Source organism: Rhea pennata, chromosome 3 (genome assembly GCF_028389875.1).
Source record: "Rhea pennata isolate bPtePen1 chromosome 3, bPtePen1.pri, whole genome shotgun sequence".
Lineage (NCBI taxonomy): Eukaryota > Metazoa > Chordata > Aves > Rheiformes > Rheidae > Rhea > Rhea pennata.
Window position 1 is genome coordinate 58490480 of NC_084665.1, and position 21478 is coordinate 58511957.

Below are 21478 nucleotides of genomic sequence, written 5' to 3' on the forward strand. Positions count from 1 at the left end.
GAGAGACCTTACCAGGAAGGACAAATGGGATGACAGGAATATCATGAAGTTCAACAAGAGGAAATACAAGTGCCTGCACATTGGGAGAAATAATGCTATGCACCAGTACAGGCTGGGCACTAACCAACTGAAGAACAGCTTTGCAAAGAAGAACTTGGGGGTCTTGATGGAAACTGGTTGACTAACAGCTAAGGCTCTTGCAGCAAAGATCAATGGTATCCTGTGCTGCATTAGGAAGAGTGTGACCAGCAGGTTAAGGAAGGTGATCCTTCCCCTCTCGTCAGCACTGCTGAAGCCGCATTGGGAGTGCTATCTTCAGTTCTGGGCTTCCCAGTGTAAAAAAGACATGGATTTACTGGAGATAGTCCAGCAAAGGCCACAAAGATGATTAATGTTTTGGAGCATGTCTCATCTGAGAAGAGGCTAAGAGAGCTGGGTTGATTCAGGCTGGAGAAGAGAAGGCTCAGGGAGAATCTTACCAGTGTATTTAAATACCTGATAAGAGGCTATAAGGATGACAGACCAAGACTGTTCTCATAGTGAGAGTAAAAGAGGCAAAGGGCACAAAATGAAATACAGGAAAATCCACTTAACCATAAGAAAATACTTTTTTTACTGTGAGGATGGTTAAAGACAGGTACAGGTTGGCCAGAGAGATTGTGGAGTCTCCATCCTTGGAGATATTCAAAGCCTTGCTAAAGACGACCCTGAGCAACCTGCTCTAGCTGACCCTGCTCTGAGCAGGTATTTGGTTTGATCTCCACAAGGGCCCTTCCAACCTCAGCCATTCTGTGATTCTGTGACTACTCATAGATGAAGAACACTTTAAATTAGACTTTTGTTACTTGTTTTTATCTATAAATGTGCATCTCTAAAATATCTATTGCAAATATTATAGATATTGTATATAGCTGGCTAATATTCAAATATCACTTCCTCCAAGCTCAAGAGTGGTGCGTCCCTGTGACTAAGAAGTGCAGCAAAAGGGGCAGGAGACCTGCATGGGTGAGCAAGGAACTCTTGGCCAAATTCAAACAGAAGAAGAAAATACACAGAATGTGGAAGAGGGGACAGGCTACTAGGGAGAATTATAGGAATGCAGCCAGAGCATGTAGAGATGCTGCGAGGAATGCTAAGGCTCAGCTGGAATTGACTCTTGCAAGGGATGTTAAGGACAATAGCAAGGGGTTCTTCAAATACATCAGCAGCCAGAGGAGGACTAGGGAAAATGTGGGCCCACTACTGAATGGGGCGGGGGCCCGGGTGACAAGGGATACAGAGAAGGCAGAATTACTGAATGCCTCCTTTGCTTCAGTCTTCACTGCTAAGGGCAGCCCCCATGAATCCTGCAGCCTGGACGTGAGGGAGAAGGTCTGGAGAAGGGAAGACTTTCCTTTGGTTGAGGAGGATAGGATTAGAGACCTTCTGGGCAGGCTAGACATCCACAGATCCATGGGCCCAGATGGGATGCACCCACGGGTACTGAGGGAGCTGGCGGATGTTGTTGCCAGGCAACTCTCCATCATCTCCATTTTCTCCATCATCTTTGAAAGGTCCTGGAGAACTGGAGAGGTGCCTGAGTGCTGGAAGAAAGCCAGTGTCACTCCAGTCTTCAAGAAGGGCAAGAAGGAGGACCCAGGCAACTATAGGCCCGTCAGCCTCACCTCCATCCCTAGAAAGGTGATGGAACAGCTCATTCTGGATGTCATCTCCAGGCATATGGAGGAAAAGAAGGTGATCAGGAGTAGCCAGCATGGATTCTCCAAGGGGAAATCCTGCTTAACCAACCTGATAGCCTTCTATGATGGAATGACTGGCTGGGTAGAGGAGGGGAGAGCAGTGTTGTGTACCTTGACTTCAGCAAGGCTTTTGACACTGTCTCCCATAACATCCTCCTAGATAAGCTCAGGAAGTGTGGGTTAGACGAGCGGACAGTGAGGTAGATTGAGAACTGTCTGAAAGGCAGAGCTCAGAGGGTCGTCATCAGTGGCATGGAGTCTAGTTGGAGGCCTGTGGCTAGTGGCATCCCCCAGGGCTCAGTACGTGGTCCCATCCTGTTCAACTTTTTCATCAGTGACCTGGATGAAGGGACAGATTGCCTCCTCAGCAGGTTTGCTGATGCTACCAAGCTGGGAGGAGTGGCTGACACACCTGAGGGCTGTGCTGCCATTCAGAGAGACCTGGACAGGCTGGAGAGTTGGGTGGATAGGAATCTCATGAGGTTCAACAAGGGCAACTGCAGAGTCCTGCTCCTATGGAAAAATAACCCTAGGCATCAGTACAACCTGAGGGCTGACCTTCTGGAGAACAGCTCTGCAGAGAAAGACCTGGGAGTGCTGGTGGATGACAAGTTGACCATGAGCCAGCAATGTGCCCTTGTGGCCAGGAAGGCCAGTGGTCTCCTGGGCTGCATTAGGAAGAGTGTTACCAGCAGGTCGAGGGAGGTGATCCTGCTCCTCTACTCAGCCCTGCTGAGGCCTCATCTCGACTACTGCATCCAGTTCTGGGCTCCCCTGTACAAGAGAGACATGGAGCTACTGGAGAGAGTCCAGCATAGGGCTACAAAGATGATCAGAGGGCTGGAGCATCTGCCCTATGAGGAACAGCTGTGAGAGCTGGGCCTCTTCAGCCTAGGGAAGAGCAGTTTCAGAGGGGATCTTACCAATGTGTATAAGTACCTGAAGGGAGGGTGTCAAGGGGACGGGGACAAACTCTTTTCAGTTGTCTCATGTGACAGGACAAGAGGCAATGGGCAGAAATTGAAGCATAGGAAGTTCCGCCTGACTGTGAGGGAGAATTTCTTCCCTGGGAGAGTGATGGAGCACTGGCACAGGTTGCGCAGAGAGGTTGTGGAGTCTCCTTCTCTGGAGATCTTCAAGGCCCACCTGGATGCAACCCTGTCTAACATGCTCTAGGTGACCCTACTGAGCAGGGGGGTTGGACTAGATGATCTCCAGAGGTCCCTTCCAACCTTACCGATTCTGTGATTCTATGATTATCTTCTATTCAGCCATAATGACTTTTAAATTTCAAACTTACTTTAAAATGCTTAAAATAGATGTTAGCCAGCAGTCAATCCATACTTTTTATCTGATGAGAAGCTTATACCAAAAAGGAAACAGAAAGGCTCTCTTAGTATGCTACAGGAAAAGGAGGATGTAAAAACACCAATGGATATTTATATTGAATTACATTTAAATTTAATTTAAATTAATTTTAAAGGGAACTTTATTCTTATCATAAAGTGCTTTCTTATAGTCTGTAGTGTCTTCAGGATCTGCCATCTGAAGGATAGTGTTTGGGGAAAAATGAGATGAGTAAAAGAAGTTATCACCCATGAATTACTTTGTTATCAACTTTAGTAATAAAAGCACATGAACAAATTGATCCTAAAAAGAGATCATGTAGAAACAAGTCAGAGGAAGCCCTGTATTTTTCATTTCTCTCTCTCTCAGAAGCTGGAGACCTGATCAGCTGCAAGTTCATGTGACTGTACAAGTCTGATTATTGTGACCAAAACAACTTTTTTAAAAGCCAAATGCTGTTTACCTTCATGAATACCTACACAGAACAACAAGTAAGCTAAGCATTTCTCTCTCTTTAGTCATCAGTAGGCCTTATATTTGATACTGGGGTTTATTTTACTTATAATCTCTGCTTCTCTTTGTCCTACCTTGGGACAAAGTTCTTTGGAGTTTGTTCTTTTTTTCAGGAAGTTAGAGGAGTTCTTATTTTAGATTTTATTTTTTCCTGCTCATCCCCCCCCCAAACCTTTTCCACATTTTTGTTGTATTTTAATTACTGATAAATCATAGTACTGTAGAAAAGGATGAATCCTCAAAGAGTTAGAGTCCACTCTATGCTCCAAAGCAGATTTGACAATACTTAAGACGTCCTGAAAGATGTTTGTCTGATTTGGTCTCAAAACCTCTAGTGATGAAGCTTTCCCAACAGCAAACTTAAGATATTTGGGTGCTTTACTTTACATAGGAGTAGAAAGTGTTTAGCAATGTCTATTAATAGAATGCGTTAACATATATAAACATTGTCTCTTGGCCTGAAGACAGGCACAATTTATGTATAAAGCCTACAATAATGCTTGAATGGATAGGACATACAAATTCTTAAAAGGTTTTCAGAGATCTTCTATACTTCAGAAATAGCACAGGAAATCATGGTTGTGCTGAATTTTTCCTTTATCTATTCCAAGCCTTCCTGAATTTCTTTTTCTTGTTTGGGTTTATTTTAACATCTCCCCTTTGGGCTATGGATAAGCCAGCAGCTTTTGTTTCAGAGCTGATCCAAAGAACAAAGAAAATAGACATCATAAAAGGTTCAGATGGTGACTTTGTCAGTGCTGGAAGACACGGGAATTGCCTATGTGAACCTCAGATTCAGTCCTAATTGTTGCTTTTTTGTCATAGAAGCCATGAGCATTGATGTTCAAGTAGACTTGCTCTTGGAGTGTTTATCTGGTCCTGCTGCTTTTCTTCACTCAAAATTGTGTTTGGTACTGATGCTTTAGTTTCATTTCTTATAGATCTAATTAGATCTATAGATCTAATTGCAAGTGTCTGATTCAAGCAACTCTTTCTCTTGCTTTAAGGCAAAAAAAAGATTGATTCCACATTGAACTATGCTAATTCCAGTTTCTTACTACTCCAATTGCCCAGCTGTTAGTGATTCTCAGACTGTGATTCATATGTTGACACTAATGGCACATATTTTTGCATAAGTAGCCAAAAATATTGTATTTGAACAACATGAAATAATTACTGTAACAGAGTACTAAATCAACTGAAAAAGATTTTAGTCAACTAAAAACAAAAAAAGGTACCTTTCTGACAAATGTGCATGCTGTTACTTTAGGTTTCCTCCCTCTGTATTTGTGTTCCTGTCTCTGGACAGATAAACAATTTTCTTTCCTATGCCATGACTTTGAAATATAAGCAAATCCTAACCAAATAGAAATATGTGAATGGAATATAAGGAGGATGAAATGTTGAGGAGCTATGTATTGATAATGTACAGATTATTATGAATAGGACAGGACTGCACTTTTTCTTAAGCTTTGTACAAAATACAAAACAAGTTTAAACTTATAAAAAGGTTTCAGATTATGAGAAAGTCAGATTAACTCTTGTATTTTATTTTTTCTTTTCTATTTTATATTCTGTTCCAGATTTTAAACTGAAGCCAAAGAGCTGTAATAGAATAGGGTTTTTACCACTGCATTAGTGGAGGAAATCTCATTCAAAATGTATGATTTAAAGTTTGTTCTTATTCTGTAGTCAGGTACTGGCTGCATGTTTGAATCCTTCATTAAAAAGCTCAACACTAGCAATAAATTCTTGCTTCTAACCAAACCCTCTGAAACTAACTTCTCTCAGGAACTTCTCCAGAAATTCACTTAGAATCACAGCAATGTTGGTTGCAAGTCATTTAGTTCAATCTCCCAGTTGAAGCAGGACCATTGCCAACACTAGCTTAGGCCAGCTGTGTATCCTCTCAGTACCTGTTTCAGGGCTGCACTACTATCCTAGTGATTAAGTTTTTCCTGCTATCCAGCCTGAACTTTCCATGCAGCAGCTTGTGGCCATTGTCTTTTGTTTTAACACCTGCCACTACTGAGAAGAGTTTGCTTCCATCATCTTTTCAAACAGTTGTAGATGGCAATTTGGTCTATCCCCTCCTTCCCATTTGTCTTTCACTTGATCTTATATTGTTGCAAAAGACATTCCCAATATGTAGGGCTTGCCAAGACATAAGTAACATTTAGACTATTAGTACCTGGATGCATAATTCAAGGAGGAGAGGAGTGAGGTAGTAAAAGAGGACTGAATTATGGATCTCCTGAGAAATCTGAACACATACAAGTCTGTGGGGTGGGCTACATCCAAGAGTGCTGGATGATGTCATTGCAAGGCTACTCTCTATCATCTCTGAGAGGTTATGGAGACTAGGGAAGGTCCCCAATGATTACAAAAAGTAAAATTTTGCACCCAGCTCCAAAAAAGGGAAAGAAAAATAATCTGGAGCTAGTCAGTGAGCATCACTTTGGTCCCTTGGAAAATCATAGAGCAAATCCTTTTGGAAGCCATTTCTGGGCACAGAAAGGAGAAGCAGAGATGGAATTACCGTAGATTTACAAAGGGTAAATCATGCCTCACCAACCCCATTTCCGTCTGTGATAAAATGGCTAGCTTTGTGGTTAATGGCTTGCACTCTATGTGGATGCTAGTTACAAGTGAAGTTCCTCCGGAGAGTCCATGAGACTTGGTTTATTCCCTTTGTCAGTGAGCTGGAGGAGGAGATGGAGCATACTATCAGCAGGTTTGCAAATGACACCAAACTGAGAGGTGCAGTCAATATGCTCAAGGGCAGGTCTGCCATTCAGAGAGACAGGGTGGAAGAATGGGCTGACAGGTACCTCATGAAATCCAGCAACAAAAATGATGGACTTAGCCTATTGCTACAGTTCAAGCTGGGACTAACTGGCTAGGAAGCAGCTCTACTGAATAGGACCTGGTTCCTGCTGGAGAGAAAGCTGAGAATGGGCCAGCAGTGCACCCTGGCAGCAATGAAAGCCAACAGTATCCTGGACTGTATCAATGGTAATGTAACCAGTAAATCAAGGGAAGTGATTATTTCCCTTTTACTTGAGACTTATTAAACCATATCTGGAATCATATCATATCTGGAATACTACATCTGGTGTTGGGCCTCTCATTATAAGAAGGATGTTTATAAACTTGAGCATGTCTAGTCGAGAGCCACCAAGATGGTTGGACGCTAGAGCATGTGTCCTGTGAGGAGAGGCTGAGGGAGCTGAGCCTGCTCAGCCTGGAGAAGAGAAAGCTCCAGGGATATCTAACCTTCTAATAGCCACTAGGATGTTGTTAAGGCTCTTTATTAAGATGCATGGCGGGAGATAGAGGGGTGATAAAGAGGAGTTTTTTTTTTTTTACTGGATATAAGAGAGAAAATAATTCACTATATTCACTATGAAAGTAATTAAGCATTATAACAGTTAGCCTAGAGAGGTTGTACAGTCTTGGAGATTTTCAAGACCCGACTGAATAAAATCCAGAGTGACCTGATTTGAGCTCACAGCTAACCCTGCTTTGAGCAGGAGGTAGGACTGAGGCTTCCTGAGCCTTTCTGCCTGAATGATTTGGGATTCTATAGACTTACTATAAAGCACATGGTACTCATATGCATTAGCTTAATGCAGTTTAATAATTAAACTTAACAGCCTAATTCACTTGCCTTAATTTCCCTAAACATTTCCCAATAGCCAATTTTAAGAATTCTTCTGAGAATGTAATTTGTCACCTTGCAGTAAACATGCCTTTACTCTTTTATTTTCAGTAAGCTGAAAGTACACATAGACAACAGCATGTTGGTGGGGTAAAGACAATCTATTGGTTAATCTGTGCTTCAGTGATGTTATCTAGGCTTTGTCAATTGGACATACATCTATAAACACATGATGTGATTCTGTGATAATATTGTCTTTTTATGTTAAAAAGTAGGAAGGTAGTTTAGGAGAACTGGAGACAGCATCACTATATACATAGTATGCCTGTAATTTGCTGTAAAAATCATCCTCACTGAAAAGAGTCACTGAAATGAGACAAACAAGTAGAAAAGAGTTTTCTGAACAGGGTTGTTTTCTCCTCTGGAACACCTATTTCAAATAGTTTCTGTTGGGTAACAAAGAAAACCAGTGTTGTAGCCAAGATAATAAAAATATTTGATAAGAAGCCTGCATTTCAAAGATGCTAAACTCCTCCAGTTCCCCGTTGATTTCAGTGAGGCAGGATCTGCAGTCTAAGTCTGATAATAAAACAAAATTTCCTAAATTATTGCTTGCACACCTGAACACCTAAAGCCAGGTATCTCACTTTGCCGTTAGTGCTTTGTCTATTCTTTTTTTTATGGAGTTCTCTGGTGCCACAGACAACAGATGTTGTGTATTTTGCACACAATAGATACCGAAGCAAATGAGGTTAGAAGATATTTACAGTCTCTTAATTTTACATCTTTTTTTATTTCTTACTGATCATGTGAATTGAATTGGTGTGAAATATGCACACATGGAAATTTAGACAAGGTAAATAAGATCTGTTTTCCTAAGGCATATAGGACTGAAAATCAAGTTTTGTCTGTAGGTTATACCACTTGATAAGACATTAGAATATTGATCTTGTAAACTACAATCCATTAAATTATTTTTATAGAGTGCCTGGCAATAATTCTTATTTGTTATTAACATATCTTTTCCATCTCATGCATGACCACAAGGTATTTTAAAAGGCCTCATTTTAAAAAGAGATTACTTTTTTTTTTTTTTTTTTTTTTAATTGTGGTCTTGGCAATTTGTCCAGATTCTGTAATATTATAAAGTGTTTTGAACAGTGACTAGCATTAATTTGAGGTTTTTAGAAAGCAAGCGAATATCTTAACTAGCCATAAAGGATTATTATTATTTTTTTTTAATATGGGCCATTTGCCATATGATTTATGGAAAACTTTTCTTCTCTACATAATTTTGAAATTCTAAATTCTTAAACAAAGCTTCTATTTTGGGCATTATTTAAGTTAAATGCAAAAAAGCTTAAAAGCTTTTAGTCCTCTGAAACTGCTTAATTTTTTATACATAAAGTTAATCCCCCAATAGTCATAGGCAAAATATTCATTGTATCAGAAGCAGAGGAATTTTTCCCACTATAAAAATTCATGCATTTTTTTTGCTTCAATAGGATTTAAATTTTAACACAAAAAATAGATTCTGAGGCAGTAGTAAATTTTGTATATTCCTGCCTTATTCTGAGTGACTGATTTTTGCCTCTTTCTGTTTTGCCAGTGGTGCTACTGAGTATTGCATTGCCTTTGTTTGTCTTATCACTGTCCAAGCAGAAAAGAAATATAGTAGAGACCAACTAGTTCAGTTTTTCAGCCTTATTCTCTTGAGACAGGATTCATCAGGACAGCAAGATGGTTGTCAGTGAAGAGCTCTCCACATCCAGCATTAAAGTGTAGAGTTGATAAGTCATCAAATAATTGAAAACTGCATTTCCAAGTTCAGAGTCATCCTTGATACAAAAGAGGCAGAACTATTAATTTCAGTAAAGTTACGTTCAAATGTAGCAGGCTGAGGCCAGTCCTTTAGTTCAGTTCCTCTTTCAAGGCGTTTTAAATGAGCATACCAAAGGCAAAACAGATTTTAAGTGGAACATTGCATCGAGCCTGCCTGCACGTTAATCTTAAGCCTGCTAATCTTTTGTCTAAGTTCTTTTTATGCTGCACTTGTTGCCATAGCATTTGTCATCCTAATATATGAAATCATCAGAGGATTGTTGGGCATATGTGAGAAGCTGTTATAGTTTGAACCATCATTTCTTCAGTGAGATTTTTAAGATCTATGAAGGGCCATTAATTTTGCATTGCCAAGTGCTGCATCCTGCCCTGCCAAGGAAATCCTAATTCTGAGCTAAGTGCTGATGAAGTCTATGGGGAGAATTAGGCACTTAGGACACTCAGCAAGCAGCTGCTTAGTAGCCAACAGAGAGCTGGAACAAGAAGGAGAAACCAAACCTGTCTTATGAAAGGTGGTGAATGCTTGGCTAGAGAGTCCTGTGGAAGTTTGGACATCAGCTAAAGAGTATCCACAGTGTGACTGTATGAGGACTGAGGCAGTGTATCTACGCCAGTAGTCAAATAATTGTTGTTTTTGTCACAAAGAGATTAGGAAATGCTCAGCTGATGTTTGAAATACAGATTAAAATGGAATAGCCATCTGATAATTTGAAGTTTCTTTTACAGTTTCCTATAGTAAAGATCTTTAAAATTCTTGTCATAAAAGCTATAGTTTAAAAATGGTATGTTTTTAATCAGCAAATTTACTCATCACTCATAAACTATGAGAAATCAAAATTTCACCCAGGAAATCCTAATAAAAGTAGAAATGGATAAAAATAGTAGAAATATGTATGATCTAAAGTTTTGTGATGAGCAAAGTTGCAGGCAAGATTCTCAAGAAAAATATGTACAATTTATGTTAATTCTCAGCCTGTGGGTTGGGTGTGCAAGATGAACATCAGCCGAGTGAAGACAACTAGTATTTTGAGCAGAGGGTAGTATTAATTACCATTATTAATGAATGGTTGAAGGCTTCCCAGAAGCTTTGGACTTTAAGTTTGTTTAAAGTTATAATTAAAAAAGAGGTGAGGCTTGTGGAGAGAGGTGAGGCTTGTGGAGGGGAGATCAGACCCCCTCATATAGACAAAATTTTAGCCTCAAAAGTCCTTCTTTCAGCTCATAAATAAACTTTAGACTTTAAGGAGGCACAGTGCTGATATAAGAAAATTAGAAGGAGCAGGTTGGAACATTAAAGGTTGCAAGGGCAGGTATAAACAAGAACAAAACATTAGTTAGAAATGAATTCACAGAATTGGAACCTTTGAAATTAAAAAAAAAGGACAAATTAAAGTGAAGCACAAAAAAAATCAAAATGATATTTAAGCAAATCTTTGTCCTCCAGGTGAATTTTGATATAGTCAGTCTCATACCTTCCACCACAGTAATGCCTCCTGATGACGAGTCTGTGAAATTGTCATGGCTTTGGGAAAAAGAATATTTATTCATTCATTTGATGTGGCATGCGGGGAATCATGTTTTTGTAATCACATGTATGCCAAATGAGCATAAACTAGGACATCAAGTGCTACGCAGTGAGACAGTGTTTGAGAAATCAAATTCAGGAGAATGATCCAGGATTGAAAAGCTCATGCTGTAGGGTTAAAGCTGTGAATGTCTCCCCCTTGATGGTTTTCACACAGGAATCAAGGGAAGTGTGTAGAGGGCATGGTGGAAATCTTTGACATGCTGCTGGCTACTGCTGCTCGGTTCCGCATGATGAATCTTCAGGGAGAGGAATTTGTGTGCCTTAAGTCCATCATCCTGCTCAATTCTGGTAAGTGGTGTGCTTTGCTCTCACTCGAGTAATTGCTCCTGCTTCTGCATGTGGTTTTAATGCTGGTTGTTATCACTGAACGATGTTTTCATTTTGAAACAGCAGCAATTGAAAGGGAACTATCAACATAGATACAGTGTGGGACCATCAGGCAAGGATAAAGGATGGTAAACCTGTTCAGTGCTATACTTAGGAGCCAGTGATTTAATGCAAAAAGAAGTTGATATACAGAGCGCAGCAGACATAAAGGGTGATTTTTTTTTTTTTTCCATTGTTCTGAGTTAGGTACTGGCAGGTCATGACAAAGTGTGGACTAGGAGAGACTGAAGTAGCTGGAGTCACACTTATGCCATCCAAAAGCAAGGCCTAATTTTAAAATAGGGCCTATGCTTTCCTTTTTTTGGTAATGGTAAAATAGAGGGGAATGATGGCAAAGATGTGACTAGGTTTTTCAAAACTGATATAAAGATCATAGATTACATTATAGTAAAATGCAAACATCTAAACTTGATGTGATCATTTTACCTTTATAATTGATGAAATGTAAGTATTTTAGGGTGTAAACCTCATTCTAAAGTAAATCTTCAAAAATAGGTGACTGAATTAAAAAAGATAAAAATGAATATATATATTTATATAGATATATATATATATGTGTGTGTATAGGGGCTCCCATATGGTCTAGTGGTCAGGATTCCTGGTTTTCACCCAGGCGGCCCGGGTTCGACTCCCGGTGTGGGAATCCAGGGCATGTTGGTATCAGTTTTGGGGGGTTAGGTTTAGCTCAGTTGGTTAGAGCATGGTGCTAATAATGCCAAGATCATGGGTTTGAACCCCATATGGACCACTCGCTTGAGAGTTGGACTGGATGATCTCCAGAGGTCCCTTCCAACCTTATCAATTCTATGATTCCATGATACAGGTTATATAAATATATGTATGTTTATAAAAATCAAAATAGGTGGCTAGATAACCAGTTTAGATGTAGATGTCATAAATATCTGAAGTCAGCTGAGATGAATTCTGCATCACATGGTTGAAATAAGGAAATAGAGGTTGTGGAGTGTGACAGAAAATATTTTCTATTGCACACTGGAGGGTTTTTTGTCTGTTTAAGATGACAAAAATTTCCAGACAATTTCCATTTAAATGCAGAGTTGAAGCTCACAATATTCTCATGGCAATGATAGAGCTCTAAAACAATAATGGAGGCACCGAAGTTGAAATTTTAGACTCAAGTGTCTGCTAAGCTCTTACCTAATGGCTAGAGATGCCAGAATTTAATAGCACTCCCTGAGAGGGAAGAGAGACCAGGACTCGCTTGTTCGCCACTTTTCCTACTGAGCCTAAGCTCATAGATGGTATTAGCCTCTGCACAAAACACCTGTGGAGGACTGCCTGTCTTTTCTATCTGGTAGCTTAACAGAGCATTTTTTCAAGTTGTAAGAAATATGAGTTCAGCTAATTCCGCCAACGGCCAGTTCTAAACGTGCCTTATTAACCAGGCACTAATTCCTTTATGGACATTTGGACCTAATCTAGTCAGGAAAAAAGAAAAAAAAGATTGAAGTTCCAACAATATGTTACATTAACATTGTTAAATATAAAATTTGACACTAAAGTTCAATGAGATATTAATGTGGTTCAGGTTTTGTTGTGATTACCACTAATTACCAAAGGGTGACATCTGAAACAAACACCTGGCATACAAAGAATGAAGGGCTATTGATTTTATCTTGGATGTCAAGGTGTGATAACTGTAATTAAACATTAAGTCTGACATTTTATTTTCCTTTCATAATCTTGGTGATTATAAAAGAGTATTTTCTAGTTCCTTATGAAAAGTGATGTTCCTCCAGATTTTTAACTAATGTGTTCAAATGTAATAATCCTCTTAAATAAATCTAGAATATATATTTGATTTATAAAAAATTTGAATTGAAGTTAGAACATAAGTAGAATCGGAAGCTTGCATGAAATGCGTTGAAGGTTCTCGTCTTGAATTTGAAGTCATTGACTCACACTGTTAAGAGTTTTTGTCCCACTGCTGTATTTAGTATTGATCCAGAAAACTGGATTTGTTATTTAGGCAATGCCCTGCCAGACATTGTCGGGTATACTTTATAAGCACATCCCAGTTTCATTCCATTCAATCCATTCAAAATGGGATTTTTGTTTCAAGATTCCTCTAAGGAAAAATAGTGAAAAAATACTGCAAGTGAAGTCAGTGGACAGATAATCAGAGACAGATATGCTTCTCCACATAAAAGAGATGAGCCCATTGGGTGAGGCTAGGAGATACTAGCTCTTGAACTCTTGAACTCCTACAATGTTCAGTACTGCACAGCAAGTGTTTCAGCTCAGTGGTGTTGTGTGTGCTACACGGTCAGAGCTGAATGATCTGATTTTGTGGAGTTTTTTGTTTTGTTTTCTTACACTAAATGAATGTTTGTAGCTTTTCAGAAGTTGCATGTTTTAGAAGAGTCTTGATGGTAATAGGTGAGAAGGCACAGTTCAAGTAAAGCTGCTGCAGGTTCATGGTGAAAGTAATTTACACCTTTGTTATGCAAATCATCATGTTTTATTCTGGCTTGTGTGCTGCATGGTATATCTGAGTACAGTGTAAACTAAACATATATGCATATATGTTTGTGGAATGCGTGTCTATATTGCTTGTAATTGCCTTAATGGATAAACATAATTACTTTTCTATTTCAGTTTTTGTACTCCTATAGCCTATGAATTTTAGAAATATTGGAATAATTATTTTCTGGGAATTGGGAATGTGGGCATGGATCTCTGGCTGTCAGATCCTTTAGATGCGCAAATTAGGAGGCAAGGCTGCAGAGACAGATAAATAAGATAATTTGGGGTATGTATAATAGCTGCATGGCTGTTATTTAGCATAGGTACACTGAACTATCCTCTGAGATACTTCTCTTGGCAGACTATATTTAACCTTCTTTAGGTGCAGTGTTGGACACACAGTAAATGTGAAGTACTTTACAGCACGTGATGTACAGGATGTCTGAGGATAGCACAGGGTTTCTTCCACCTGGAAAAAGGAAGGCTAAGGGAGAACTTAATTGCAGCACTGAGGCAGCTAACGAGTGGGTTATAGAGAAGCCAGGGCCAGAAGCTTCTCAGAGGTGCAGAATGAAAGGACCAGGTGTGATGGAGACAAACTGCAGCAAAGGGGATGTTGATGAGATGAACAGAGAAAGTTCTTAACAGAGGGAGAAATAAAGTACTGGAACAGGTCAGTAAGGGGGACTGTAGGATCCCTGTCTTCAGAGATACAAAATTCAATTGGATGATGCTTTGAGCAGCTTAATCCAGCTCTGAAATAAGCCTTGTTTGAGCAGGAAGTTGAACTAGATGATCTCCAGACCCCTCCTTCAAACCTAAATTTTATTCAGTGATTAGATACTGAAATAAACATATACCTTATACTAAAGAAGCGGCAGAAAAACGCACAATGAATTTTGGTGTCTCTGCTGTATACATTATACATGGATCATTGCATGCAAGTTACCCTTAAAAGCTACAGCAATAAACCTTTCAATTAAAAAAAAATTATATTCTTGAAAAACAGATCTAGCCCAACAATAGAATGCTGGAACACTAGAAAACAAGTATTAGAAATATCAAAGAAGGGTAACACATTGCCAGACCTTTACTTTTTGAGTAGATCTGAGAAGAAGAGTGATGCTATGTGGCACAGCAACGAGCTTTCATTTTGGACTTGAAGCTATGGGTCTCTTCTGCCTTAGCAACTAATTCACCTAATTGTTTAGCCCATACAGATGGAAAGATTTAGTTGATTTCATGCAGCCTGCAGACCTTTTGATGCCTTATTTCATGCGGCTATTGTTTGTCATCTTTTCTCTTGATTTTTCCAGCTCCTTTTAAATTATGCTTTTTATTTATTTTCTCTTTTGGCCGAATTTACTCAGAGATCAGTCCGGCTTGCTACAGGGATGGAGACATGTAGGAGTGAGGCATAGTGGAGGGGGATGAAGAGTCAGGGATATTGTTTGGTGTATAAAGATGCTTTAAACTGTTTTTTTGGTTTTTTTGTTTTTGTTTTTTTGTTTTTTTTTTTTTTTTTTTTTTTTTTGACAGAACAGGTGAGGAGGGCTTTTTTCCTTCCAGTAATATCAAAAAATTCCTTTACCACTGTTTGCCAACTTCTGGCATGGTAAGACAGCAGTCCCCGAGAGAACCTGTTCTGTGCATAACAGTTGCAGACACAGGCAGGTAGGCATGTGCTTGCAGGGTGATACTTTTTCAACCTCTCTCCTATAGTATTTTACGATACTGACATACTATATAGAGTTGGAAAACAACTTCATTCTATTAAGGTTTTCTTTCTGCTTCAGAGCTTGGAAAGACCTTTGAGGCTGTTAAATTTTACTTTTCTAGGACAGTCGTTATGCTCTCTTCTTCCAAATCTCTCTTTGTGTGTGTGTGTGTGGATAGCTGGTATTTCTTTTGGGGAAATTTCAGGTCGTTGGCTTGGGGCAGGAGCAATCACCTGGGGCAGTAATGAAAACCAACAGTCTTTTTTTTTGGCTGTTGTTATAGATTGGCAATTGCCTGAAGTTGCTTTTTTTTTCTTTTTTTCTTTTTTTTTTTTTTTTTGAGTACTTTTTTGATTTATAAGTTGTACTAGCTTCTGGACTAGACCTAAGTGAGAAACAGCTCCTCTTGCAAGGAATTTCTGTTTGCTGATTTCAAAGCTATGAAACTAAGGTGAGCCTACAAGGGCACACTAGTATTCTCTGCCTGAACTAAAATGCCATGGAAGCACTATGGGATTATGAGAATAATATTTCCCTCTAATGGATTATATTTTATCAGTCATGTTAAGAAAGTTGTCCCTACAGGAAACTACTGTGCTATAATGCCTGGTGTTGTCGGTAGGCATATGTAAGGATGGTTAAGAGTCATTCAGCTGACAAAAGCCTAAAGAATTTTGGGGTTATTTTTGGTGAGTTTATTTCAGTCAAAAATACAATAAAAAGCTATGTGAGAAAAGAGATCATTGCGCTATTCTTATATGTCAAATTCGAAGCAATGTTCTAGTATGTGGAAACCATCAGAATTAAGAGCTCTGACTGATGTTTTTCAGAGGTTGTGCTGTATGTCAGCTGTTCTTTTTTTAATAATCTTGATCTCTTTCTTTCCTTTCCTGTCTCTGTTTCTCTTTGATTTTTTTTCCAAACAAAGTGTTTGCATTTTTTCTTGGATCACAAATAATTTGTATGTTCTCCATACTACTGACCATTGGCTTCACAGCTATGAGTCTGATGTGCAAGTGAGCTACCTGAACTGCCTGTATTTGCATCATGGTGCTGGATGTCAGCATCTTGTTCTTTTGGTCTGAATCTAACTGGTCCAGATAATTCAGAGGTATATCCGTATTGGTCTTGACGGCCAGCTTCCCATTACTCTGCCAGGCTACCAGCTGTCATTCTCTGCTTTATGTGGAAATGCTTAATACTTTGCCTTTCCAGAGAATTCCAGCTAAGTTATTCTTCTATCCCCTCATTCTCCCCCTGCCATCTACCCCTGCCTCCCCCCCCCGCCCCCTCCCCCCTCAAAAAGCAGGAAAAACTAGAGAGTTCAAGAGACCAGTATAAAGCACAATTCAGAAGACCAACTGACTGTTCAGATTTGTAGTCTGGGTATTAAGGTGCCTGAAGTACACTTAAGTTATTTAATGGTAAACAGCAGTTTTAATTCACTCTCTTTTTTTTCCAGTGTGTGACGTTGTGTGCTGTGTTCCAGAACAAATTTATGACAAAAACTGCAAAATAGTTCAGAATTTCTTATTTAGACAACTGGTAAGCTTCATGTATCAAAGAATTGCTGCCAGTGGAAGCCTTTGGGATTAGAGCACATAGACATAGAAGAGGTGCTGGGTGATGAGTTTGAAGGTGTTTTCATCCCTAGAAAAAATTTCTTTCCAGTCCAAAGCTTCTGGCTGCTCACTTTCTAGATAAAATGACCATGTTTACATGGTTTGCTCTGGGCATAGCTTTTAGAAGAGAATCAGGTTTGCAGGTGAAGGATTGCACCTTACAAGGTTGTTGTTTGATTGGTTTGGTCTTGGTTGGTTTGGAAGTCCCTGTTGAGGTGAGTGTGGCCAAATAAAAACTGGCTTTGTTCACACAGTAAAATGAACATACTGCGGATTGCCTGGGCTGGGTTAGTAAGTAGCACAGAGCTCTTGAGGAGGAACAATGTCTCCTCAAGGTTTTGGAGTCAAGGAATGAGAGGAACAGCGTACAGTTAGGTCTAGCTCTTGGGTGCACATGTTCCTCATCACCAAGGGCAGCTGCCTTGGGCTGTGGAATGGAGCCAGGTTTGGAAGAGGTGCCTTCCTCTCCCTTCTTTGGCCAGGGTGGCCAAAACCAAGCTCTGGAGCAGGGTGAGTTTTGTCAGGGCAAGGGTTGTTTTCTTTATGAACCTGTGAAGTTTGGGCTGATGGATTCTGCGTACAAGCTCCTGGATAACACCTCCATTTCCCAATAGCCTGCTTGAGAGATCTGGTTGGTTTGTGCTTTCCCCCGTGTGTCTCAGTGCTCTGTAGTGACTGTCCCCACATCCCTCCTGGCTGCCTGGAGATGTGCATGAGCCAGCACGCCTTCCAGGACGTGGTGCAGGGTGTGCTGCCTCACATCGGGCTTCCTGATTATTCCTGTCAACAACTGGCTTGGCGAGCGCTGTGCTTCACTGTGTCTCGGGCAGCCAGAGTTGCCTCTCGCCAAAGCAGACTGTGGAGGCAGAGAGGATGGAGGGGAAGGGAGAGGAGAGCTGACGTACAGCCAGGTCCTGTGGTTTAATGCAGCCAGAGAAGCCAGCCATGAGGCATCCCTTGGGCAAGTCTGACTCTATCAAAGTAATTTTTGTCTGTGGTTTGTTTTCTTTTTCCTTCCTACTCCAGGTGTGTACACTTTTCTTTCCAGCACCTTGAAATCTCTGGAAGAGAGAGACTATATTCACCGCGTTCTGGACAAAGTCACAGATACTCTGATACACTTAATGGCTAAGTCGGGTCTTTCTCTGCAGCAGCAACACAGACGACTAGCTCAGCTCCTGCTCATCCTCTCGCACATCAGGCACATGAGGTGAGAGCAAGCATGTGGTCAGCCCTGCTGCGCTGTAGGGGTGCAGGGAAGGTTTCACAGACACACAGAGGAACACCCAGAATAGCACTTTCCTCCAGAAGTGGGAATACAAACTGTATAGAGCTGTTGTTACAAAAAAACGTAAAAATAAAAATAAAAATCAATGTTTATTTTCTGTAAAGACACAGGGAACTTGTGTGCTAAATAGTATGCTGGATTACTGTATGAAAAGAATAAGCTTTTCCCTATTTATTACTTCTACTTTTCTTCTCCTTTGCTTATTCGATAGTGCCATAAGCAGTATCTACATCTAATATTACGTGCTTCTTTTATTCTGTTTGAAAAGCACTGCACTAGATGATAATAACGTAACAGAAGCCTAGTTCTAGAGACTTAGTTTCCTGTAAGACAAGGCTTAATAAAACTGTTGCTTTTATATGGCCACTTTTCACAAGTGGCTTGATTGCAAACCACTTTAGAAAGGAGATTAGTATCATTATTGATATTTTATAGATAAAGATAAAATGCAGATCTCCTGAATCCCAGTCTAGAGCACTGTGCCCTTTGCTAATTAGAGATAAAGTGCGTGAGGCAATCTATTCACTACTGGTCTCAGCAGTGATTCTTATAATCTTAATTACCTTTTAAGGTAGCTATTCAGTGGCTGGCATGTTAGTAATGTGCCTATACAAAGAAACAGTACAAAGAGACAGTATAGATTTTATTCTTTTAAAGCAACAAGTGACATTATTGTTACACAAATATTAATTTTCATTAGCTCAATGATAAAATTAAAATAGTGGTAAGCACCACATCACAGCTACTAACGCTGAAACATACAGATTTTACTTGCTGGGCTGGTACAGATCTTCAAGAAAAAGCCAAGCTGTGTGAGTGTTTGGTGGGAGGAGGTTGTAGACTTTCTTTGTCTGCGTGTTGATCCATCCTTTTTCTTTTCTTTTTTTCTTAAGGATTTGTACAATTAGTGAAGTTCCAGATGTAGTAAAGTTACGTATTGTTTCTGCAGTTTTGGGAATGGATATTGCTACAAGTGAGCATTTGCTAACAAATTGACTGAGGTTATTTTCTAGGAAGAAGACAATATTTTAGATTTTATTATGGGGAAGCCCAGATTCATCCTACCCACTTCATCGAAGTGCCTAAATTAGGAGTTCATTTGTTCTAGGTTGTCTTTTAGGAAAAGGAGAACAAGAGAGCCACCCATAGAAAGCAGATCTGCTCATAAACAGGCTGAATTGTTCTTTTAAGATGCTACCTTCTTCTTACTGGAAAAAAGAGCCTACAACAACTGCAACATTAAGTTAGATTTTGTGTTTTATATAAGCCAGAATGTATATGAACCGAGCAACTGATAGCTTTTTTATAGTGCATTTTGGAATGTAATCTGTTTTCATCAAAACCCACAGCAACAAAGGAATGGAGCACCTGTACAATATGAAGTGCAAAAATGTAGTTCCTCTCTATGATCTTCTGCTGGAGATGCTGGACGCTCACCGACTGCATGCCCCAGCAGCCAGGAGTGCTGCACCGATGGAAGAGGAGAACCGTAGCCAGCTGACAACTGCATCGGCTTCATCGCATTCCTTGCAGTCTTTTTATATGAGCAACAGAGAAGAGGAGAATATGCAGAATACAATATAAAAAGAAACAGCTTATAATGGTATGAGAAACCCAGCAGCATACTACCTAGTTCATGCTTCATTTCAGCTATAATGCCACCTATGTAAACACTCCAGTGACATCAGTCACCTGTATTTTCCATTTGAGTGTTTGTCAAGCGCTTGCCTAAATTGATTGTTCTTCCTAAATGGAAGACATGTTGTTGCTACGGACAGCCAGCAAGGATTGGATTGTCAGGCTAACTTAAATTGAAATTTGCAGTGTTTTTATTTACTTTTGCATGTAAGTTGGGTATCTGAATATAAACGTTCATTCTACGTAAATTAATAGGCCATTCCAGCAGTGCATACAGGTAGTTGCACAGTGGTAGCCTTTGTTGGTATCTATCCCAAATTCTGAGCCCATTTAATCCTTTACTTGCTTGAAACTTTGAAACTGGTTGGTAGAGATCCCAGATGTATTTCAGTGAGGGATGCTGGATAGCTGACTGGCATCTTAGTGTGCCGTAGTGAAACTCCACTGCTAGTGACTGCCTCATTAAAGTACTGAGGGAGATTCCCACCTCTCTTCCTACACTAGAAAAGAACCCCTGTCTGTGAATAATTTTTCTTCTTCTTTTCTTTTCCTGGTTTCTTTTACCTTACAGTGGTCTACATCAGCAGATTATTCCTTTTCAAGGTCATACTGACCAAGCTTTCAAGTCCTCTTACTATACCCTCTATCCAGATTGCATTGGGTGCACCCTATCTTGTCTGATTTTATAAAGCTAAATCACTCTGTTGCTTTGTAGTATGTGTACAAAGGACAACACGGCAAACAGTGATAACAAACAATTGCTCTTAAATCAGACTAAATATTTACAGAAATTGTCAGGTCTTTTTAAAAAAGAAATTTACACACACATATATGATCTAGTACTATTTTATGAAAAAAAAACCTGCTTTACTTTACTTTGTTGCCCTAACAACTCAGGGGCCAGGATGACAGTAGGAGGTTGACATAGCCAGGTGAGACTATCCCATTGCACTTGTCAGAGTCTTGCCTACCCAGGTAGAAGAGGGTTGGCATTGCAGCCAGAGCTGTATGCTTTACATTACCTTTCCTTGCTTCTGCTCTCGTTGCGGGATTCACAAGATCACTGCAAAGATCCAACTCATCTGTGTCACCAGAACTGGGCAAGGCACTCAGCCGTAGATAAGGCTCCAGGTCACTGTGTGTACAGGGCGCGGGAAAGTGTATCTTGCTTTCCCCAAGCATATGTGCAACTGCTTTCTGCAAGGGTTAGTCAGGCTCTTAAGCTCAACTATAAATGCACAAAAGGTCCTCTGATATTAACAGCTTCAGCAACACATGAAGGACAAAGACTTTTAAAGAAAGAAAAAGACCAATCTATCCTTACTGGATGTTATCCAAAGTAGAAGGCGATGCTGCCATTTGACTGTCTCTATGCTAGTAAATTAAAAGTGTCGGAGAATGATGCTGAGTACTAGAATGTGTTTTTTTTGTATATGCTAAAGCAGTTGGAAGAGATTAATGATATTTTTCTTCCTGTGCTATCTTGCACTTCCAATTTTCAGGAGCGGTTTGGGAGTTAGCATGGACCAGGGACTAGTTTCAATAGCCAGTTAGAAGTGACCACCCTGTCAGTAGGGAAGTTGGTCAAAGCATCAGAGAAAGGTTTGGAGTATGTTTCTTTTGCTAGTAAAGTTGAAGCCTTTATGTT

The 21478-nt window shown here is 39.8% G+C and overlaps 1 protein-coding gene and 1 non-coding gene across 2 annotated transcripts in view; both read left to right on the forward strand.

Moving 5' to 3' along the window:
• Positions 1-20065, forward strand: part of ESR1 (estrogen receptor 1) — a 181855-nt gene extending 161790 nt beyond the window's left edge. Inside the window, exons 8-10 of the mRNA XM_062573729.1 lie at positions 10845-10978; positions 17931-18114; positions 19542-20065. Of these exons, the coding sequence (XP_062429713.1) occupies positions 10845-10978; positions 17931-18114; positions 19542-19776 (553 nt within the window). The 3' untranslated portion in view covers positions 19777-20065. The remainder of the gene's footprint in view (positions 1-10844; positions 10979-17930; positions 18115-19541) is intronic.
• TRNAE-UUC (transfer RNA glutamic acid (anticodon UUC)) lies at positions 11649-11720 on the forward strand. Its single transcript has one exon. It is a non-coding gene; the product is annotated as a tRNA-Glu (tRNA).
• Positions 20066-21478: the final 1413 nt, after the last annotated feature.